General features: G+C 35.8%; 1 protein-coding gene across 3 annotated transcripts in view; it reads left to right on the plus strand.

Annotated features, from left to right (window-relative positions):
* Positions 1 to 25,298, plus strand: part of LOC135207288 (DNA topoisomerase 2-alpha-like) — a 190,279-nt gene that overhangs the window by 139,522 nt on the left and 25,459 nt on the right. For all 3 annotated transcript variants that reach the window (XR_010312949.1, XM_064238969.1, XM_064238960.1), the window contains exons 23-25: positions 7,056 to 7,191; positions 8,473 to 8,558; positions 10,828 to 10,899. Coding sequence is in view for 2 of the 3 variants with exons in the window: in XM_064238969.1 (XP_064095039.1) it covers positions 7,056 to 7,191; positions 8,473 to 8,558; positions 10,828 to 10,899 (294 nt within the window). In the remaining variant the exon portion in view is untranslated. The remainder of the gene's footprint in view (positions 1 to 7,055; positions 7,192 to 8,472; positions 8,559 to 10,827; positions 10,900 to 25,298) is intronic.

Raw genomic sequence — 25,298 nt, forward strand, 5'->3', positions numbered from 1 at the left:
TATCATATTTTATGTAACAGTGAATGTTTTCTTTGAAAATAATGGCTATTTCAGCGTTTTTTATTTTTTATAGAAGTTTCTCTATTCTTTTTTTATTACTGACTTTTCTTCTGTACTCAAATTGGCGTCTGGGGGCAGCGAAATAGGCCGAGAAGCAGTCTGTGACATCATCACGCCTGCCATATCGGTGTGTGACATATGTTGTGACGTCATCCCTCTCGTAGGGAGAGACTGAGAGGTTTCTGCTGGCAACCGCACGTTTGCTGCCAAACTACCTCCCACGTTCTGCATCGCTGTAAACACTGAGTTTGATGGCGAAGCCGCAGCATTAATTTCCATAAATTGGAAGCCAGGGGGATGAGGAACATTCAGCGCTGCCGGACCCTGCTGGAACCGTGACATCATATAATGCGCAAGCAGACCATCCAAGGTTGGTACGCCTGGTAGGCCTAGCGCTGACCACGTACCATCTAACCTATGCGCTTGAGGAGCAGGAGCCTGGAACAAAGATGGCGGATCTCCCCCTCTACTTGCTGGGAACAAAGGAGAGTGCATATTATTCATAAAATTACCCAAGGCCCCTCCTGACGTTTCCGATACTGAACCGCTAGGAGAAACCGAAGGGGTATGAGACAAATCAAAAGCAGGTGGAGAAACATATGGAGCAGCCTGGTTTATTGCCGATACAAAAGAAGCCGGTAAGGTTTGGTCATCCAAAGATGGCGTCACCACCTTCCTTTTGTATTGGCTTTTCCCATAGAACTTCTTCCACTGTTCCACTGACCAACCGCGACAAACAGAACATGGATTAGTAATCGTACATACGTTTTCCCTGCACCTACTACACATTGGATGAGGATCCGTCGACACCGAAGTTAGGAACCTAGAACATGGAAAGCCACTGACTCCTGGGCATTTCCTTTGTCTCCTCTTCGAAACGGTAGACGATCCTAATGTTGAGGCAAAATTCTCCATCATACCACTTATACACTGTTTCCTCACACTGAGCACACTCGGAGAAAGAAAAGGTAATAACAAATGAAAAATGAAATGGATAAAGAACGGGCAAACTGAAAACCGGCTTTAAATCAGGTAGACAGTAACACGTCTTATCTTAAAGGCGGTAGGAAAATAACTGGTGGGTCACAGGTAGCCGTGGGCATTCTGGGTATACTTGCCCCGTGACCTGGTATAGATGCCAATAGTCCCTGGATCTCACAAGTGTAATTTTAATTCTACCGGTTTCCAGCTTGGCGCTAGTAAATCCTAATGTTAAGACCGAAGGTTTGTTAGTTATGAAAAATACAAATTAGTTACAAATTTGGTATATTTGTAAAATTGAATATATTATACAAAATACAGTACAAATTGGATCTTGAGCCTAATTGATGTAAGAAACTATATAAACTCTACAGAAAAAGTGCTGAACAAAGAAAGGCACCAAAAGGATGGAAACTAGGTAATGTGCCCCCAGTTTACAAAAAAAGGTCCAAGAGAAGAGCTGGGAAATTATAGACCAATCTGTCTAACGTAAGTTGTTTGCAAGACTTTTGAGTCCATAATTGCAGATCAAATTGTGGATCACATAGATATATGAAACAGCCAACATTGTTTCAGACAAAACAGATCCTGTCTATCAAAGCTCTTGGAATTTTTTCATAACATGCTTGGTATTTACAACAGTAGTAGAGCAATAGATATACTCTACTTAGATTTCCAAAAGGCCTTTGACAAAGTCCCACACAAGAAACTGATGACAAAAGTTAGAGCTTTAGGAATTGTGGGAGAAACAGGAGACTGGGTCGAAGACTGGCTAACTTACAGAAAACAGAGTCGTAATAATTAGTGAAGAATCAGAATGGGCAGATGTAACAAGTGGAGTTCCCCAGGGTTCTGTCCTTGGCCCCAGATGCAGTGGAAAGTTTAAGAAATGATCTAATGAAAATAGGAGAGTGGTAAAAAAAAAAAAAAAAAAATGGCAAATGCCTTTTAACATAGATAAGTGTAAAGTGTTACAGATAGGAACAAACAACCCACATGCCAGCTGAAAAGAAGGCACAGAAACTAGTGGGATACACAAAGAGGCAGTTCAAATACAGAAATAAAGAAACAGTGTTCCAGCTCTACACATCAATAGTTAGACCTCATCTTCAATATGCAGTACAGTTTTGGTCACCAACACTAAGAAAAGACATAAGTAGATTAGAAGGAGTACAAGCAAGAGCCACAAAGTTAATTCCATCCCTCAGGCTAATAGGTTACCGAAGACGACTAGAGAGCCTGAACATGTATGGCTTAGAAATACGACGATTCCGAGGACAACTTATAGAAACATTTAAAATACTGAAAGGCATAACAAAAGTAGACAGTAACCTATTTATATTAAACAAAAACCAGACAAGAAATGATGGTTGGAAACTAGAACTGAAGAGATACAACACATCCCATTGTGGGAACTTCTTACATACAAGATATGTGAGACTTGGAATAAACTGCCACCAGAAGTTGTAAACAGCAAGAGTGTGGAAGAGTTTAAAAGAAAGCTAGACAAAATCATTAAGACACTGTGAATGCACAGTAAAACCTGCTCTAGAGATAAGTGAGCACACGATGTCTCCTTGGATGGAGCATAATTGTGACAGGGAGGGTCTGTTCTGCATCGTCAAGTCTTGAGTTCTTTTATTCTTGTAATATACAACAAGCTCTATGGTTTTTCTTTCCTCAGTGGGAGTGACATTTTCCATCATGATCTTCTCAATGGCATTCTCCTCCTGGTACTTTGAGTGCATAGAGGCCTTTTAGTATAAGGTGATGGTGTCTTTTTCCTCTTCAGGTACGTCTTCACTATCATACTATTTCTCTAGAACATTCTTGATCTCATGGTTAATGAGCTTGTTGGAGTACTCGTTTATGAGTAGTTGGGAAGCTCTTGTCTAATTCTTGATGCTTGTCTTGCCAGATGGATCAGTGGGACAGGCCCCATCATACGTAAGCCCTGATTGTGTTGCTCTTGAATCTTGCAGGGCACTCGCTTTCACCTTAAAGGCACATTATTAAACTAGCTTCCTTTGTGAAGACAAGTCCTGAGGCTGTCTTCAGTCTTCGAGAGGAGCACATAATGAAAGGGGAGCCTCTCATTGGTGCTTAATTCTATTGTATGATTCAGCATGCTGGAATGTGTGACGAAGGGCTTCAACTTCATCCTCGATGTTAGCTTAAATGAAGATGTTTTCAATATAGCGGGCAATTGTTCCTATACGATATACAAACCCTCGGTCCTTTACATAAGGAATTACTTACTTCTTTATGTAAAGGACCTCAGGTTTGTATGGTTAGGAGAAATAAAATTTACTTCCAAAGATTGTGATTTGTTCCTATACGATATACAAACCCTTGGTCCTTTACATAAGGAAGTAAGATTTTACTTCCAAAAATTGTGATATTTGCTGGGAGTGCTGGATCCGGGTGGAGACTTGCTCCTCGATGGTGCCCTTTTAGAAATTGTTGAATATGACTCACAATGGGAATCCCATTGCTACGCCGTCTTTTCTGTTGATACATGTGTCCTCAGTGGGTGGAGAAGAGCCCCCTCTTGGTACAGATGTCCAAAAGGTCTTGCAGTGATGACTCAGGGATGTTGAAGAGAGGAGTTGATTCATTCCTACAGACATGTTCAGGATAAGATCTCATGCCCCTGTTGACTAAACTATAGCTCTTATCCATGACCGAGTCTATAGGGATTAATCGACCCCTCCCCTCAACATTCCAAAGTCATCACTGCAAGCCCTTTTGGACATCTGTACGAAGAGGCCCCCCTTTTCCACCCAACAAGGACATATGTACCCGGAGAAAGATAGCATAGAGATGGAATCCCCATTAGGAATCATATTCACCAAATTCCTTGTGGGCACTGTTGCGGAATGAGTCTTTGCCCAGATCCAGGACTAATGTCTTCACAAAGAAAACTAAATTAGGAATGTGCCTTAAATGGTGAAAGCAAGTGCCCTGTCCCACTGCTCCACCCGGCAGGGTATGCATCAAGAATTAGGAAGAGCTTCCCAAGTGCTAGTAAACAATGGGAACTCTAATAAGCTCATTAACCATGAGATTAAGGGAGCTCTTGAGAAATGGTATACAGTAATACCATGAGCTTATGCAAGGTTAGGTTCCAGACCGCTTCGTGCAATGGGAATTTTTGCGTAAGTTTGGCACTGTCTCTAAAAATGCTAATAAGTGCTTGCTTCTAGAGTTTGAACACTAAATATGACCTTAATCATGCTACCTAATTATTAAGCTAACTTTTAAATGAAATTAAAGTTACTGTAATTTTATTGAAAATTTAGCTTATTTGGAGTAATACAACTGTTTTAGAACAGCACATTTACAGTTCTAGAAGGTAAAGATAAAAAAAGAAGAGAGACTTGTGTTTACAAAAGTACTAAGCTCAGAGAGAGAGAGAGAGACAATTATGTAAAAATCATTGATTGCTAATTGGCAACACTGCCTCTGTCACATAACTTGACATATTTGACAGCTCAGGACTTTGAGCTGTGGATTTAAAAAGAAAGATGGGGGAAAGAATTCTTTATATGCATCATTTTGTCATTACAGTTGTATTATTATTATTAATATTTGAAAATATTGATAAACATAAAGTAGATTTATCATAAAAATGCTCTAATCTCGGTAAGAGAGAAGGAGAGAGATAGAGAAGAGTTCTTTTTAAAAGTGAAATGGAAAGGTTTCTTTAAAATACTGTCATGTACAAATTTTCTAATTACAGTTACATTATTATTACATATTATTAATAATTGAATATATTAATAAACATTTACTACATGTACCATAAAAATTTCTTATCTCAGTGAAAGAGAAAATTATTTTAATGTTATTTAAATTACAGATAAAGATTGAAAACATAAATTACATAAAAAATAAAACACTATTGCAGGGTTTCTCCAGGATTAGAAAAAGTTGCGTTCGTGTGGGTGTGAAATACTTGCGTATGATAATTAGTTATGTTTTAATGAAAATTTTGTACTATTGTGAATTCGCACAACTCGAATAACGTAACTTGAGGTATTACTGTAGTAATGAAGATACCTCAGTGGCATGGTCGGTTTGGTCTTGCCTGCCACATCAGTGGCCGTGAGTTCGATTCTTGGGCATTCCATTGAGGGGTGAGAGATGCGTGATAGAAGTTCTCTCTCAACGTGGTTCGGAAGTCATGTAAAGCCATTGGTCCCGTTGCTGAATAACCACTGGTTCCATGCAATGTAATAACATAATACAAACAAACAAGGTCTTTATGAACTCAAGGTACCAGGGGGAGGAGAACGTCATTTAAGAAGGTCATGGTGGAAACTGTCACTCCACCGAGGAAAGAAAAGCATAGAGCTTGTTGTATATTACAAGAATATAAGAACTTGGGACTTGATAATGCAGAACAACCTCTTCTTTGGCAGGAGACCCCATGAAGCCTTCCAGTGTATACCAATATCAAGGCCCTATCCGCGGATGCCCCGGAACATACATTGGCATGACTACTATGCGGCTCGAAACGAGGATTTCATGTCATACAAGAAGGTGCTGTCATGTTCCATGCCCTCACCTGTCACAATTATTCTCTATCTTGTGACAGCATTATCAACAACACCACCATCATCAACAATGCCTCAGACCCAGGAAGACTACCCTTGCTGGACATCATACTCATCCTTGACAAGAAGTCCTCTTTGAATATGTACAACTCAAAAGGCCTTCCTATTCCCTACTAGGGTACGGAGAAGCCCAAACCAAGATGACATGGTATTACTAAATAATACCAAACCGGATGCGACCACCAAACAAGACACCAGGCGTAACGTCACGCAATAGCAACTAGCCAATGACTATTCGACAAGTAGTGAAATCAAGCAACTGCTTCCTCCAACCAATCAAAATCATCCATGGAGAGGTGCTCTTCCCTTTCGACAGTCTGAGCTACTTCTGCAGTGCCCAAGTAGGACCCACCTCTGATCTTGAGGCATCCACCAACAGAGGATCAGTAGCTGAGCCAGTTAGCCAATTGGAATTTGTCTCTAAGGACCCCATGCTGTGCAACAGATGTATACTGTTGGATTCCCGTGAGAATTTCAGTCCTACAACACCTCCCCAACAATGTCCTGGGTTTAAGAAGGAAATGTTGCAAGAAGAAAGGAAGCAGACACCCCTGAGCAAGAGGAATTCAGAAAGAGTCTTTTAATATTTCATGTCGATTAGGCATAAGATCCAATTTGTACTGCATTTTGTATATGTATATTCAATTTGACAAATACTACACTTTTGACATGAATCCCCCATTTGGCATTTTAAGAGCCAATTTGCACACAGAAGAAAAGTCAGAAATAAGAATAGACAAACTTTTATACAAAATAAACATGGCTGAAATAGCCAGTATTTTCAATAAATGTTTTTATTATATCAGCCATTGCATTCATGAGGATGCATTTCATCCCAATACCTTGGTGTTCGAGCGATAGTAATGGAAACCTTGTACCTTGCACAATATGTTTATCATTTTGTCTAAGGAAAAGCATATTTTATACATGTTTAATTTTTATCATTATGGTAAATTTTGTTATTTCTTTTAGCCTTAATTTTTCAGGGCACTTACATTTTTAATGGCCTAACTTCAGATGTTATTTGCTAAAATATGTTTATTAACTATGAAGTTCTAAGAAAATTTGGACTCATACTTTACATAAAGTAAATGATAAATTTTATTTTTTTGGAGGGGGATTTTAGATATATCACAATTTGAATACTGCCGAAGTAGTGATAAAGTGCACAGTGTTACCTAGTTGACTCTCAATTAAGTGTTTTAAGGTTTGTAATTGTACTTGGAAAAAGATTAATAATTTGAACTTTCCATACACCTTTTCCCCTGTAGAATGGGTAACTGTGATTCTCATAAAGGCTTATTCTGTGAATTCTTTTCCTTATGACTAGCAAATGTTTAGTCATTCCCTCTGAAGGTGATTTACAGTGAAATCATTATTTTGTAATTTTTGCAGCTTCAAATGTCAAGTTCAAGTTTGATGATGATGAAGACGAGGATTCCGGTAGTGATGTTTCCCTTCATGACAATGAAGGAATTGAAGAGCCAGATATGGTTCAGCAACATCTTTCATTTGCAGATGATTCAGTCAAGTAAGTCAAAAGATTTTTGGGATTTTAGGTTATTAGAGCAAATACTAAGCTTATTGGGTTTTGAACAAGGTTGGATAGTTTTGTACTTTAAAACTTAGTTGTTTTCTCTCATGAATTCATAAATGAAATTGAAATTATTTTTGTTTTTTTGTAGACAGAATGCAAAATCAGTTTTTGCAATTTGAGGTTGGGATAGTTTAGGCATGTTATGAGAAGAGAATAGTAATTGAAAATTAGTAAAACTAGAATCATTATGCTGAAAAGCAGTGGGGAGATGAAGATCTAGAAAATCAATGAGGAAGGGCTCGGGTAGAGGCTTAGATCAGTTAGAAACTTTGAGAAGGAAGTATAGAAAAGAAGAATGTAACAGCACAAAAGGAATTTTAACACATGGGTGATTATGATCTTGAATAATTGTATTCTTTAATGCAATTTGTAAACTTTATCAGAGAAATTAGCATACATTCTTGTGGAGCAAGCCAGTAGGCCATGATCTTGCACAACAGGCTTCAATGGATGTAAATGTTAATAGGAAAAAAAAGGAAGGCTGGTTTAGAACATTTGTACATTGATTAGAGTAAATAGATCTGGAACTATGTACAATTAATAACATTGAATTGATACTATGCATATAACAATGGGTAATCTTAGGTGAAGAAAGGAAGTTGTACTTCTGCTGTCAAATGAAGTAACTCCTAATATTTTGTAGGGCTGTGGCACAGTTCAAGGTTTTAGAATCTTTGGTTATATGGTCACCAATCAGTGCATGCTAAACGTAGCCAGCTGAAATGACTGCAGTCACAATTGTGTAACACAGATAATGTAGTTAGTTGAGGTAATTGTGTGAAGTTGATGCTAGACATCTACAGCTGTGGCCCCACTAGGTTTTCTTTTTTTCCAAGCTATTTAATTTTAGGTTTGTTTTTTACTCCAAAGCTATGAAATTCAAATGGCTTAATTACTAATGAAAAATAGTTTGCCAGGTCAGTTCTTTTTCCATTCTGGAAAATTATAAAAAGTAATTCCTTACATTTGAATAATAATACTTGATGATGAATTTCTGAACTTAACATTGGCAAAAATGCCATGATGATAATCTTACATAACCTGTCATATGTTAAAGTAAGCATTCCTTTCTTGTTAGCTGAAGTACAAAAGTCGATCTTTCTCCTCTTACAAATCTTTTACAGCAGGACTATTCAACAATCAAGTTTGTTAGGGTGAACTTTGAGACTAATAGTTTTTCCTGTTTTTTTAATTATTTATTTTTTTATTTTTTAGTGTACAAGAGGAAGTGGCAATTAGTGATACTGACTCAGAACTTGGTGCCAAGCCAGCAAAAACTACTAGTAAACCTGCGAATACAGGTAAGAAAGACGTCAAATGAAAAATTTAGACTTGTATGATGAAGTGAATTTATTTAATTTATTATATGACAATATAGATGGTAAACATTAATTTTTTACTTTAGGTAATTATTATGAATGGGTTAAGGAAATTTTATTTTACGTATGGTTCATATATAGGCAGTCCCTATTTTACAATGGTTGTGGCTTACAATGTTCTGAGGTTAGGATGCTTTTCAAATATATCCATCAGAAATTATTTCCTGGTTTACAATGCTTTTGACATATATCCGATGGAAGAGAAATGACTTCAAATGGGAAAAATTCTTCTTCTTCTTCTTCTTCTTCTTCTTCTTCTTCTTCTTCTTCTTCTTCTGTGCTATCATTTTATGTTTCCTGCTTACAAAGTTAGAGGATTAAAACTTTTTTCTTCTTCTTCTTCTTCTTCTTCTTCTTCTTCTTCTGTGCTATCATTTTATGTTTCCTGCTTACAAAGTTAGAGGATTAAAACTTTTACAGTCTTGTCCATCTGCCTTGTTATTGCAACATGTACGTGGTTGAAGGTATCTTTGGTACATTTGGTTGATCATCATTCATAATTGTTCATGAAGGTATATTGTCTGTTTGTCCATACATCCGTACATCTTATCACAATTACCTTGTCGTCACAGTTGTTACTTGGTTGAAGGGATTTCACTAAACCGTTGTACAAAGGTAGGTCATCATGTGTAGATGTACAGGGAGTCATATTATTAGTCTGTTTGCTTGTCACCCTTGCCATGTCATCCAGCTCATACACAGTTGAAGGAATTTCACTAGAATCTGGTATGAAGATAGACCATCATGCATGGATGTGTATAAAAAGCATATGTCAGTGTGCAGTTTTGTTAGAGGAAGACATAAGAAAGACATAAGGCAGTCTTGCCTTACGTCTTTCATCCATCAATGTCTTATCATGCTTACCTTGTCATTCCAAGTTAGAATTTCAGTCTAAATTGGTGCATTATTATTAATAGGGGTTAGTTTTTACAGACCTCTGAGTCTCAAGTAGACTCTTCTCGGGCTGGTTTACATGGTGCAAAGGTAGATGATTATGCATGAAGGAAGATAGCATTGATCACACCTTTTCTTTGAGAGTACTGTTATATAGTTAAAGGGACATCAGTCAAACTGTAGAAAGATGTTTAAACGGGCATGGAGGTTAACAACTGAATGTCTGTTGTACTTAAATTTGCATCTCAGTTACTACTACCTAGTTATATGGATTTCAGCTGAATATAGTTTGAAGGTAGACCATCCTGCTTAGATGTACATGAAGGAAGACTGTGAGTGGCACGTTCACATATACTTTGTACACTGTTAAAGGGACTTCATTTTAGGGATTTACCGACACCAGATTTTTGGCTGATACCAATACCAACGTAAAGCTGATACTGATACCTGTTACCTCCATTTTACTGTTATTTAGGAGAATATATATTGTTGCTAAAATCATTCTTGTTCTTAGGTGGTTGTATGTTGAAAGTTCAAAAGTTGAAAAGTTATATTATTATGATTATATAAACAATTTCAAAGGCATAAATTTCATTGAAAAAGAGCATCAAGTATAACTACTTAGTATTTAATCCCTTTATTACCTTGATACACTTTAGCTTATATTATGGCTACCATAAGAAGACTTAACAATTTAGGTACGAAGTGCTTATTGAATTCATGGTTTGACAAGCAATCTGAAATCACTAATATATACTTTTATTCTGAGTTTCAATTATATATTGGCTAGAAAACAGTTAACAGACTCATTTATTAAGATTATGAAAGGTCCTGGTAATGGAGAGGTTAATCCTATGTTTGGTGGGCTTTGTTGTATATACATTTTTGGAAGCCTACAAGGATTTTAAATTCCTATACTAATGACAAAAGTATACTGATACCGATACCACAAAAACTAGCCAATAGCACCGATACTTGGGCACATCCCTACTTCATTTAACTTGGAATGTAGCTTTTCAAGAACTATGGTTGTGCAGTCTTCAATATTACTCAAATGAAGTGTTATTTTTAAGAATTCATAAAATATTTTTTAAGGTTTCCTTGCTTTCCTTTTTATGTGCACTTTCAGTAAACACACTTCACTTCCATGAAGGCAGTGGCTGAACTTTAAGTGTGAACACTTGTTACATTCCATTGTTTCAAATCTTTGTAAGGAATAGTTTTGAAATCAATCGCAGTGATAATTTTGTGCTTTGCATGATGTTTATTTCAGGTCATAACCTTTTTCATCTTACAGATAAACCAACTGCATCAGACCTCTTTGATTCTATGTTGTCCGGTTCTCCAAGTCCTCCTAAATATCAGCCAGGTAAATTTATTACATATCTTCCATAAGATTTCCTTGATTCATGGGAGTCACTGAAATCTGATTAGAATATCATTTCTCAGACAGGTACAAAATGTGTCCTGAAATTCCTTCCATGCAAAAATATGTTGCTAGTGCTTTTGTCCATTTTTTCTGAGTTTAGAAGTGTTTTTACTATAAAAATTATTCATTCAGAATCCATTTAGACATTGTAAGAACTGAGAATTTTGACAGTTCTGTTATTTTTACTCATAGACTACTTGAAAAGAGGACTACCGACTCTGCTTCTCAGGTCCCCAAGGTTGGGTCCCAAACAGGAATAGTGCGCGTTTTAACAAACACTCTTAACATTAACTTTGTATTGTTGTTTACTTAAGTTTTTACCTACTATATATATATATATATATATATATATTATACAGTGGGGCCTCGTTATCCACGGGGGATAGGGCCCAGAACCCCCCGTGATAAGTAAATACCCGTGTTATCCTGATACCCCCCTCAAAAATTGCTTAAAACTGCCTACTTTAATAGTTAACCCACCCAAGACCACTATTCCAATGTTTATAACTGCCTACTTTAGTTCAAACACCAAATATGTTTTCAACTATCACCTAAAACTAAATTCAAGACAGTTTAAAGTTATTGTACAAAATTAGCCTTAAAAATAAATGTAGTATATGTACTACTGTACATATGTAGCCTACTAGCCTAGGGATTACAGCTGGAAGCCTACATACGCATGGTGGGCCTCTTTTTTTTTTTACAAGGAAAGAGAGGATGAGTGGTAAGAGAACTATCAAAATTATGTAAATCATATGGGTACTCACCAACAATCTATGTTGATAAAAGATGGCGACGATTTTGCAGTGCAATCCAGTAATATAATAACGATAATGCTACCAACAGTATGCAGCGAAACATCTCTTCCCTTCGTCACAACGTTAATAGTATAATCCACGTAAAACCTTCATCTGACCTTTAGGCGTCTTTCCCATAAGAGTAAAAGAATCAGGGCTTTTGGATGCACATAATTAACTCGTTTATAGGGTACAATTTAAAGAACGCGCCGCACACCACATTTCATAACAATAACAAACCAACCTTGGACAAACGAGAGTATGCCAGTGTTGCCAACTGGGAATGGCAATTTCTTGCTAGATTTTGTTCCATAAAAGGCTCAAAAAAAATCACATACCGTATATACTCGAATAACGTGCAATCTCCCATATCGTGCGACCCCAAATTTTCACAATAAACAGTGTTTTGTGTTTTGTCATGTATCTCATGTATCATGCAAGTTCATAAGGTTGGTGGTTTAGCCTGCTAATGGCCGAGTCATTCAGATGTGTGGTGATGCTAGTCAAGTTAGGTAATTTTCTTATTAATCTCGAGAATTGAATAGAAAATCTCAAGTTTAAAAAAAATCCCATGATAATAAAATAATTGTAAAAATAACACGCCTTGGAGTCCTTAATCATTCTCTCTCTCTCTCTCTCTCTCTCTCTCTCTCTCTCTCTCTCTCTCTCTCTCTCTCTCTCTCTCTCTCTCTCTCTCTCTCTCTCAGGAATAAATACGTACGCACTGTAATTTGAGTCTTTCACCAACGGGTATCAGTAAATGTGTAGACATTGTGTGCGTGTTTAAAAAAATGTGCAGTACACACACATTCCGATGTTTCGGTTTTTGGAATTTTTCAGATTTCGGAAATGTGAGGTCAGATGCATAATCAAAACAAACACCACTACTGCAGCAAAAACATTTTTTCCCTTTATGTTTTTCATTATTGTTATTTATTAATTACAGTTTATTTAAAATAAAATATTATATAATATTCTGTTAAATGAATGTGAGATAATTAAGATCACCTATAATAAAATAGTGGGACAATTAATACCATATGTTCACTAATAGGTATTATTTTCAAAACAAACATTCCGTAAAACACAAAAAAATATATGTACATAACAGTCAAAATATAATAATGTTTTGCAGTTCAACTTGTGAATTTTAACAATAAGTATGACTATATAATATATTTCACCATATCGATCTTGAAGTTGAAGAGTCGTAAAATTCTGAGGATGGTCCGGGAAAAGGATTTGTACTTTGTGATTACGTATCGCTACAACACCATGTGGTATTTTCATACCACTATATTGATGACGCATCTCTACGACACACTGGTGTTTTTCATACCACTATACGTTAAAGTTAAAAACATGACATAGAATCGACTTTGCGACTTCGTTCACTTTTGATATTTTTAACGATACAATAACTATCATTTTGACTACTACTAAAACCATCTTACATAAGTAATTTTTCGTAAGATATGTGTTGTTGCAAAAGCTAGCTTATACATAAAAGGCTTTTATAATTTAAGTCATCTTAGATGTACATATGTACCCAAACTCATTGTGGTGAAATTTACTACTGTTTCCTCGGATATTGAAATACTTTAGCATCATTCAACACTTTAATAATATAATGCAATAAATACTAGCTATCCATATTTACATCGTATACAAATACTACATACAGTTATATACACATACTTTTATATACAAAGTTAACAGTTATATACACATACTTTTATATACAAAGTTAGTCATATGAGTAGTGATCAGGCGACAGCTGTGCACTGGACTACGTACGTACTACTTGGAAGATAAAACAAACAAAAATTTTGTTGTTGTTAGTGGCCGGGATAGATTAACATTTTTCCAGAGATTAAAGAGCTGAATTTTGTTTTGAAGGTATGTCAACCGCGTTATTATATTATTGTTTTCACGAAGGAATTATTATATAAAGAAAATTATTGAGTAATTGTTTGCCGTCAGCAGTCAGAAAATCACGAACATGGTAACGTTCAAACCTAGTGCCATCCATGGCATATGTCTATAAAAATAGAACAGAAGCAGAGGGCAGTCATTGGATAACAGATCTCCATGGCTACCAAACAACCAATCAGGTGTTAGTTATACTACTCTGTAATTTCTTAGAATGAACGTTACACACACGAAGCTAACGATGATGTATGTGTTTTGCATACAGTACGTAGTTTTTAGTTTTTATTATTAGTGTAAGTATTTTACTGATTTTTATGAAGAATATAATGATTCTTCTCATTACTTTGAATGCAAAAATGGCTTGAAGATTCTTCCACAGAGAGAGAGAAAAAAAATTTCCTTAGAAGATGATACCTATTTACTAACGCGGTTGACATACCTTCAAAACAAATTAAGCTCTTTAATCTCTGGAAAAATGTTAATCTATCCCTCCCGGCGACTAACAACAACAAAAGTTTTTGTTTGTTTTATCTTCCAAGTAGTACGTACGTATCCAGTGCACAGCTGTCGTCTGATCACTACTCATATGATTAACTTTGTATATAAAAGTATGTGTATATAACTGTTAACTTTGTATATAAAAGTATGTGTATATAACTGTAGTAGTATTTGTATACGATGTAAATATGTATAGCCTAGTATTTATGCATTATATTATTAAAGTGTTTGAATGATGCTAAAGTATTTCAATATCCGAGGAAACAGTAGTAAATTTCCCCACAATGAGTTTGGGTACATATGTACATCTAAGATGACTTAAATTATAAAAGCCTTTTATGTATAAGCTAGCTTTTGCAACAACACATATCTTACGAAAAATTACTTATGTGAAGATGGTTTTTAGTAGTACAAATGATAGTTATTGTATCGTTAAAAATATCAAAGTGAACGAAGTCGCAAGTCGATTCTATGTCATGTTTTTTCCTAAACGCGTTTGACTTAAAGGAGACCGTTATTTTGGTTGTTTTATCACTGCCATAAACCCATAACAATGCAGTGTATGTATGATAATTCTAAACTATTATTCACTACCAAAATAACGATGATATTTTGTATTGAAAATTAATGTTAAATATATTCCAAAACATTATTACTACGTAGCATGAATAGTACTATAAATATTTCGAAAGATAATCTTGCTGTGAACGCTACCATAATTTTGATTTTCATATACGTTACTATTACATTTTGTCAGCTGGCTTTTGGCCTCGCATAGATAAAATTGATTTCACTGATATGAATTACTCCACGAATAGCCTTTTTATTATGAAGATATGACGACTTAAAGGAGAACGTTATTTTGGTTGTTTTTATCACTGGCACAAACCCATAACAATGCAGTGTATGTATGATAATTCTAAACTATTATCACTACCAAATAACGATGATATTTTTGTATTGAAAATTAATGTTACGTATATTCCAAAACATTATTACTACGTAGCATGAATAGTACTATAAAAATTTCGAAAGATAATCTTGCTGTGAACGCTACCATAATTTGATTTTCATATACGTACGTACATTTTGTCAGCTGGCTGGCCTCGCATAGATAAATTGATTTCACTGATATGGAATTACTCCACGAATAGCTTTTTTATTATGAAGATATGACGATAATATATAAGGTAAAAATGCTTTTATGTATTTCGTTTACGCTTCGTCGCCAATAACAAACAGCAATACTTACGATAATCTATGACAAATAGCGTTTGTATGACTTCATTGTTCAGAGAAGTTATATACGAATACTGCCAAAATAATAATGAAGTTCGAATTAATTTTAGCCTTAATGTTATTACTACTGTAATTATACTACCACTACTATTAAAATTTCTAAAAGTTTATCAAACAAAAAATGTCGCTTTGAACGCAACCGTATACATAAACCACCTTTTCATACGTAAAGGCATATGCTTACATTTTGTGGCTGGCCACGGGCTCCGACGATAAGTTGAGTGAAATGATGTGGAATTATTCTTTGAATAGGCTATTTATTATGAAGATATGACTATAATATATATGGTAAGAATGTTTTATTACCTTTATTGTCAGTTAATATCATAATGTGAATGTTTGTGTACTTGGTGGTTATCGCACTGCAACTACGCTTAGCCTACCAATGAACGTCATACATAAACCTTGAATAGGCTATTTATTTCGAAGATAGGACAATAATATATTAGGTGAGAATGGTTTTATTACCTTTATTGTCAGTTAATATCATTATATGAGTCTTTAAATGAATGTTGGTAGTTTATCGGACCACGGCCGAGGGTTAGCCTACCGAAAAACATCGCATACGCAACACAACAAACCCGTGATGCAGTGATTCATACAGTGATGTAACATGAGAAACGGTCCGAAAAACCCAAGAAAAAACCCGTGATTAACTGGATCCGTGAATACTGATCCGTGAATAAGCGATGCCCCCACTGTATATATATTATATATATATATTATATATATATATACACACACACACAGGCAGTCCCCGGGTTACGACGGTCTCGGCTTACGACGTTCCGAGGTTACGACGCCTACAACGCTCATCTGCAGATGAAATATGACATCAAAAATGCAAAATAATCAATATTTGAAGGTTTTCTTTGATGAAAAATGCCATAAGAATGCAGTTTACAGTGGGGCATCACTTATTCACGGATCAGTTTTCACGGATCCAGTTAATCACAGGTTTTTTCTTGGACCGCTTCTCATGCTACATCACTGGTATGAATCGCTGCATCACGGATTTGTCGTGTTGCGTATGCGATGTTTTTCGGTAGGCTAACCCTCGGCCGTGGTCCGATAACTACCAACATTCATTTAAAGACTCATATAATGATATTAACTGACAATAAAGGTAATAAAACCATTCTCACCTAATATATTATTGTCCTATCTTCGAAATAAATAGCCTATTCAAGGTTTATGTACGACGTTCATTGGTAGGCTAAGCGTAGTTGCAGTGCGATAACCGCCAACGTACACAAACAGATTCACATTATGATATTAACTGACAATAAAGGTAATAAAACCATTCTTACCTTATATATTATAGTCATATCTTCATAATAAATAGCCTATTTAAAGAATAATTCCACATCATTGCACTCAACTTATCGTCGGAGTGGCCAGCCACAAAATGTAAGCATATACCTAATGGTTTATGTATACGGTTGCGTTCAAAGCGACATTTTTTGTTTGATAAACTTTTAGAAATTTTAATAGTAGTGGTAGTGTAATTACAGTAGTAATAACATTAAGGCTAAAATTAATTCGAACTTCATTATTATTTTGGCAGTATTCGTATATAACCTCTCTGAACAATGAAGTCATACAAACGCTATTTGTCATAGATTATCGTAAGTATTGCTGTTTGTTATTGGCGACGAAGCGTAAACGAAATACATAAAAGCATTTTTTACCTTATATATTTATCGTCATATTCGTTCATAATAAAAAGTCTATTCGTGGAGTAATTCCATATCAGTGAAATCAATTTTATCTATGCGAGGCCAGCCAGCTGACAAAATGTACGTACGAATATGAAAATCAAATTATGGTAGCGTTCACAGCAAGATTATCTTTCGAAATTTTTATAGTACTATTCATGCTACGTAGTAATAATGTTTGGAATATACGTAACATTAATTTTCAATACAAAATATCATCGTTATTTTGGTAGTGAATGATAGTTTAGAATTATCATACAGCCAGCTGACAAAATGTACGTACGAATATGAAAATCAAATTATGATAGCGTTCACAGCAAGATTATCTTTGGAAATTTTTATAGTACTATTCATGCTACGTAGTTAATAAGTTTTTGGGAATATACGTAACATTTCATTTCAATACAAAATATCATCGTTATTTGGTAGTTGAATAATAAGTTTTTTAGAATTATCATACACACACTGCATTGTTATGTGGCAGTGATAAACAAACCAAATAACGTTCTCCTTTAAGTCGTCATATCTTCGTAATAAAAAGGCTATTCGTGGAGTAATTCCAGATCAGCAGTGAAATCAAGTTTTATCTATGGCGAGGCCAAGCCAGCGTGACAACAAAAATGTACGTATGTATATGAAAATCAAATTATGGTAGCGTTCACAGCAAGATTATCTTTCGAAATTTTTATAGTAATATTCATGCTATGTAGTAATAATGTTTGGAATATACGTAACATTAATTTTCAATACAAAATATCATCGTTATTTTGGTAGTGAATAATAGTTTAGAATTATCATACATACACTGCATTGTTATGGGTTTGTGGCGGTGATAAAACAACCAAAATAACGTTCTCCTTTAAGTCAACGCGTTTAGGAAAAACATGACATAGAATCGACTTTGCGACTTCGTTCACTTTGATATTTTTAACGATACAATAACTATCATTTGTACTACTAAAACCATCTTCACATAAGTAATTTTTCGTAAGATATGTGTTGTTGCAAAAGCTAGCTTATACATAAAAGGCTTTTATAATTTAAGTCATCTTAGATATACATATGTACCCAAACTCATTGTTGGGAAATTTACTACTGTTTCCTCGGATATTGAAATACTTTAGCATCATTCAAACACTTAAATAATATAATGCATAAATACTAGGCTATACATATTTACATCGTATACAAATACTACATACAGTTATATACACATACTTTTATATACAAAGTTAACAGTTATATACACATACTTTTATATACAAAGTTAATCATATGAGTAGTGATCAGACGACAGCTGTGCACTGGCTACGTACGTACTACTTACCTGTAAAAATAAAAGAAATTTGTTAAAACCAAATACATTAGTATATGTGCTGTACCACCTTAAACAGTCATGCTAAATTACTTTATGTATACGTATAGTAGCAATATTTCAAAGTTTAATGGTAAATATTACTTAGAGCAAATTGGTACTGTACTCACCAGTGATCAGTGTTGACTGAAGATACTAATGATGGTGAATTAGCTGTGCAGTCGAATGAAAATTAAGATAAGACTGCACAGCAAAGCAGAGGAGTTACGTCTCCTCTGGGGGCGTCCCTTCCTCCTCTTCAGGAGGCGTTTCAGGGGCTGGAGGGGCCTTCTTTGCCACTGAAAAATAGCTAGTGATGGGCAGCTGCTGCACCTGCTTCTTCATGGTGCTCAGAAGGTGTGCATAGGGGCTCAGTGCCCCATCAATACTATTGACGAACTTTAACGCACGTTCTACGCAAGGATCCCGTTCCAAAATGGTCTCCTTCGCCTCCTTGAACAACCTGATATAATTGTTCAGGAAGTCCAAGGTAAGACCCCCATCCTCATCCCCCTCGTTCCCTGAACCTGTCGAGTCTTCGTCGTCGTCGATGACAGAGTCAGTCATTTCTTCCAGATCCTGGTCCGTTAAGAGTTCAGAGTGTGTCGATCAGGGATCCCACTTCATCGTTGGTGATGTCGTCGAATCCTTCTCCACCAAGGATCTTCGCCAATTTGACGGCATTATCAATTGCAGAATGTTGAATTTCTTGTGGAGAAAATCCCTTGTAATCGTTCACACACTCCGGCCACAACTTCTTCCAGCAGGAATTCAGGGTTTCTTTCTTCATTTCCCTCAATGACCTGTCGATGACGTTCAGACAGGTAGCGATTGTGAATTTTCGCCAATAAGCTTTGAGCGTGAATTCACTGTCGTCATCCATTGCCTTGACTAGGTGATCGAGGGAGTTCCGGGTGTATAGTGCCTTAAAGGCACGGATTACACCCTGATCCATGGGCTGCAGAAGAGAGGTGGTGTTCGCAGGGAGGAACTCGATCTGGACTCCCTCATAGCAAAGATCAGCAGGGTGGCCACCGGCGTTGTCCATAAGCAACAAGACCTTGAACTCCATACACAAGTCGCTGAGGTATTGCTTGACTTGTGGAATGAAGCTTTGAAGGAACCACCGTTCCGTAAGGACTTTGGTGATCCAGGCCTTGGAGTTATGCATCCAAAACACCGGCAGCGTATGCATATTTTTATTCTTGAGGGCCCTGGGTTTAGCGGACTTGTAGATTAAAGCTGGCTTCAACATGAAGCCCGCCGCATTGCCACACATGATAAGGGTCACCCTATCCTTGTGTGCTTTGAAACCCGAGGCTCTGGCTTCGTCTTTCATAATATATGTACGTGACGGCATCCTCTTCCAGAAGAGGCCAGTCTCGTCCATATTGAAGACCTGAAAAACAAAAAGATTAAAATGAATAAAGTATGTAATGCTAATGATGTTTGAAATTAAAATATATATATAATAATAAATAAAGGAATTCAGTTAAACTATGTAATAAAAGTATAAAATCGTATACATAAAGATAAAACCAACCTGTTGTGGACAGAAGCCTTTGTCGCTGATTAGCTTTTTGAAGGTTTCTGGATAATTTTGGGCAGCGTCCACGTCTGCCGATGCAGCTTCGCCATGCAAGGAAACATGCTTGAGCTGAAATCTCTGCATGAATCGCTGAAACCAGCCCTTGCTTGCTTGAAACTCCTGAAGAGCTGAAGAAGGTCCTGCTTTTGGCTCTTCTTCATTAGAGGCTTCGTCGAAGCCTAGGAAGTCCGCTTCTTGAGCTACGTCGCTGCCTTCGGTCTCGCTGCCATTTGAAAATTTTGCATAGAGCTGCCGTGCCTTCTCACATATGAATACACGACCAAGGGGAACGTTCTTCTTACGGCAGTCGTGTATCCACAGTGCCAAGGCAGACTCCATGCGTACCACAGCCTGGTCTCGTACAGTACTCACTTTCTTGGCGCTGCCAAGAAAACTAATGCCGACGGCCTTTCTTATCTCGACCTCCTCCTTCTTGATGGACCTGAAAATATAAAGAAAATTCATTAATTAATTATCGTTACAGCATATATACGTATATGCATTATTTGTACATTATAAGCACTTTCGTTGATAAACGATTACATACCTGACTGTACTTTCATTAACTGCAAAATGGCGACCTACGGCTGCAAAACTGTTGCCTGCTTTAAGCATATCAAGCAATTCCACCTTCTGCTGGAGGGTCATGACCTTCCTTACTCGCTTAGGCTCATTGCCAGAAGCTTTACCAGAGGCAGGACGTTTAGGAGCCATGGTATGGATTAATATAAAAATACACGTGACGAGAGAAATAACAAGATGCTACCTGAACGATCTAACGAACGCGAATGAGAGGTCAGGACCTGAGATTGCCGCATTTAAAGATTCCCTCGCTGGATTAAGTACTTTGCGCACGCGCAGGCTCGCCTCTGCAGGTGTTGATCGGTTGGGGAAAACATTTAATTCAAAAGACAAAAAATACGCATCACAGTACGCATTTATTACTTTTGTTTCTGTGATTACATTAATACTACAGCATTGTACTTTTATTTGCACGTACAGTAAATACTTTTTTATCATAAATGTGTATTCATTCACAAAATGCATATTAACCTAAAAATGCGAAAGATGACTGCCGTGACGTCACAATACATACAATCTTGTTTGTACGTATTTACGTACATACTATCGCACACAAAGTAATAAATAGTAGTTACACTGTCCCACAAGCTACCCACATATTTTATATACTCTAGTAAACCCATAATAATTCACTTTTTGTACTGTAAATATAATTTCAAAATCCTCTTACAAAACACACAAAAATGAAAAGCCGTATGGTTGCGTAGTAGTACGATGCGTGGACATGTTCAGTCCAGTGTTACCAATTTTGCATTTTTAATGCTACCCTTCATTTTCTTGAGGTAATTAGCAAGAAAATTTTCAGTCTAACATCTGGCAGGAAAACTTGCACTTTTTTTTTTAAATACATCTAGCATACGTATTTTGACATCAAATCTTTGCACTGTTAAGTTGAATAATTCTTTTATTCTACTATATTTGATATATCATGTAAGAAAAAAAGAACAAAATCTTGTAAAACCAGAATAGGTTTCGAAATTATTAGGAATTATGCAACGTAATGTACAAGTACAATGTGTATGTTAGAAACATGTTTGAATCGAAAAGACGGGCAATAGGTTGAAATTGGTTGGGTGGCATTGTTGTGTATAGGACATCGTCAATTCATATGGAAGGTATAGTCTTGTCACCGTGGCGAGCCAATGCCCTCTTGTTCAAGATGGCATTGGGCGAGCTCTCTGGCGTGGCTTTTAAAGATCTGCCCTTATGGTAATTTTACAAAAAGAACAACTACCCGTGTGTGTGACAGGCCTTTTAATGCCCTTGAGACAAACCCCGGAGGCTATAATTATAAGATTATAAGGGGTTTTCATTCCCAGGTACTATAGAAATCTCCTTTCCTATTCGGCCCTGCTCTGTCTCTCTTCTCTCTCCTCTCTCTCTCTCTCTCTCTCTCTCTCTCGCTCTCTCTCCTCTAATCTCTCTCTCTCTCTCTCTCTCTCTCTCTCTCTCTCTCATACGATGAGGTAGCAGGAAGGGAACTGGCATTTCTCATCTATGAAATCAGCAACAGTCCTAACCAAAAAGATACAAAAGCATTCATAGATATATTAGAAGGATATAATCCTTCAAACTGGAACAAATCTAATGAAAACATCTTGAAAATAATTGAAGAAGTTCCAAATAAAATCCAAGTGGTCAAGAGACTCATAAAGAAAATATACATAAACCAACATATTCCGACAAAGAAAATGAATAAGGTGAATCTTGTGAATATCCTAATTGATGCATTAGGAAAAAGAGAAGTAAACAAAAATGAAATGACAGAAAAAAATAAGGCAAAAACAAGAACAAGATAAAAGTATGGATGCAGAGATACTCATTGATACTACATATGAGGCAATAAAGCAGCATACCTACGAAGAAATAAATTACGATATGACAACAGAAAAGCAAATCCCGAAGAGGCTCTACCCAGATCTATACAATGACGGGAAAGAGGAAAAAATAGACAAGAAAGACAAAATCTGCAACCTTTTGAAAAGAGGGAATTGCAGATTTGGAGAAAGATGTTACTACAAACATCCTAAGATATGTCAAAACTATGAAATATATGGTAAATGTGCATACTTAGATGGATATGGGGATGATTGCAGAGATCTGCATCCAAAAATATGTAAAAACCTAAAAGAAGGAAAAGGATGTAAGTTCGACAAAAAATGCAAATATATGCACCCTGTAGCCATGAATCATAATCAAATAAATAACCAACCAAGTAATAAAATCCAAAATAAGAAAGAAACAAATAAAGAGAGAAATCAAGAATATCAGGTAAAAGAGAAAAGCAAACCACCATGAGATATGCAGAGGTGTCAGCAAAAAATTTCAAAGCATCAGCTCCGAAATTCTACTCAAGAGATAATAACTGTATTTATTATGCAAGAGGATATTGCAGAAACGGAGAAAATTGCAGATTCAGACACAAAATGAATAATTATGATGAAGGAAGATCAAATATTATGGAAAAGTTGGATTTTTTAATGTCAGAATTTCTGGAAATGAAAAAAAGAACAACATACCAGAACAGGAAAGAGACATGGGAAAATCCTTATTACTACCAGTATTAAATGAAGGAGAAAACACGCAAACCATCATAGTGATGAATGCGCAGGGTTTAGTTACGAGTAACTCAAAAAGAAAAATAGAGTACTTAGAAGAACTAACCCAAAATGAAAAGAAAATAGATATAATGAATATAAGTGAAACTGGTATTCCCAAGAGACTGGGAATGATGATCAAATAAAAGGGTTCCAAACTTATAGATCAGATAGAAAAAAATAGGAATCAAGGGGACCGCAATATATGGGAAAGACAAAAAACAAGGAAAAATATATGAGAAAATATAGTAACTCAGAATGTGAACTAATAGCGGTAGAATTTGAATCTGAAAAATTGATGAACATAGTATATATAGACCTCCTAATACTAAAGAGTTTGACTTAATAATTGAAAAATTGGATGATATATGTAGAAATCACAAGGACTGGACTATTCTCCTATCTGCGTGATTCAACTTTCCTTCGTAGAATGGAAAGAACGAATAGGAGATTGTGGTTGTACTTATACATATAAAAAAGAGAGTAATAAGTAGTGCAGAAGATAAGAGGCAATTTGAAAAGCTATTAGATATGCTACTAGAATACAACATTCACAAATAATCACCTGCCAACAAGAAGGAAAATACTTTAGACCTAGTATTTGTGAACGAGATGAATTATGTTAAAGAAATAATAGTTATAATGCGAATATTTCAGACCATAATGTCATAAGAAATTAACCAGTTCATTCCAAAGCAAGTTGGAAAATAGAGATAAGCAAGAAATGAAAAAGTGGGAAGGATATGGAAAATACAACTTCTACAGTAAAAAATATAAAATGGTCAGAAATTAATGAAGAATTAAACAAAGATTGGGATAACATTTTCGTAAGTGATGACATAAGGGTAATACGGAGATATTATATAAAATATTGGAGAAAATAGTGGAAAAATATATACCGAAGAAGAAAAGTAAAACATCATTCATGCATACCAAGAGACAGAAGGATCTTGTTCCAGAAAATCAGAAAGTGGAAAAAAGGTCTTGCAAAAGAAAAAAATGCATGGAAAGTTATAGAACTAAAAAGTAAGATAGAAAATGCAGAACAAAAGATTATACAATCAAAGAAAATGAAAAACGGGGACTTGGAAGAAAAAACCCTATTAATATCAAAGCAAAAAACCCCCAAGCTATTATACTATATGCGAAGAAGATGAATAAAAGAAGAATAGAAATAGGCCCTCTGAGAATTGAAGGGAGATTAACAAATGAAAAAAAGGAAATTTGCAACATACTGGCAGAACGATATAAGAGAGAATTCACCCCTAGAATAGATAATGAAGATAATGATATAGAAGTAAGGGATGAAAATAGTGAATATTTAGCTGACATAGATATTAATGAAGCTGATATTGTGCAGGCTATTAATGAAATTAAAAATGGAGCTGCTGCAGGGCCTGATGGAATTCCTGCTATTTTGTTAAAGAAAGTAGTTCATTCTATCGCAAAGCCACTTGCAATATTATTAAGACAAAGTGTAGATACAGGCAAGATTTATGATGAGCACAAATTAGCATATATTACCCCTACTTTCAAAAGTGGATCAAGACTAGAGGCAAGTAATTATAGGCCTGTGAGTCTAACATCACATATATGAAAGTGTATGAAAGGGTAATGAAGAAAAATATTATGAAACATTTAATAAAAAATAATTTGTTTAATAAAGGACAACATGGTTTCGTACCCGGAAAAAGTACACAAACCCAACTGTTAGTCCACCGTGAGAACATATTCAAAAATATGAAAAGCGGAAATGAAACAGATGTGGTTTATTTAGACTTTGCAAAAGCTTTTGATAAAGTAGACCATAATATATTAGCGAAGAAAATTAGAAAACACAAAATAATATCGTGGATAAAGTAGGAAGATGGTTAAAAGAATTTTTACACAACAGAAAACAGATAGTTATTGCAAACGACGAGAAAATCGGTATGAAGTCAAGGTTATATCCGGTGTGCCGCAAGGTACGGTGTT

Source organism: Macrobrachium nipponense, chromosome 11 (genome assembly GCF_015104395.2).
Source record: "Macrobrachium nipponense isolate FS-2020 chromosome 11, ASM1510439v2, whole genome shotgun sequence".
In the NCBI taxonomy this organism is placed as follows: Eukaryota; Metazoa; Arthropoda; class Malacostraca; order Decapoda; family Palaemonidae; genus Macrobrachium; species Macrobrachium nipponense.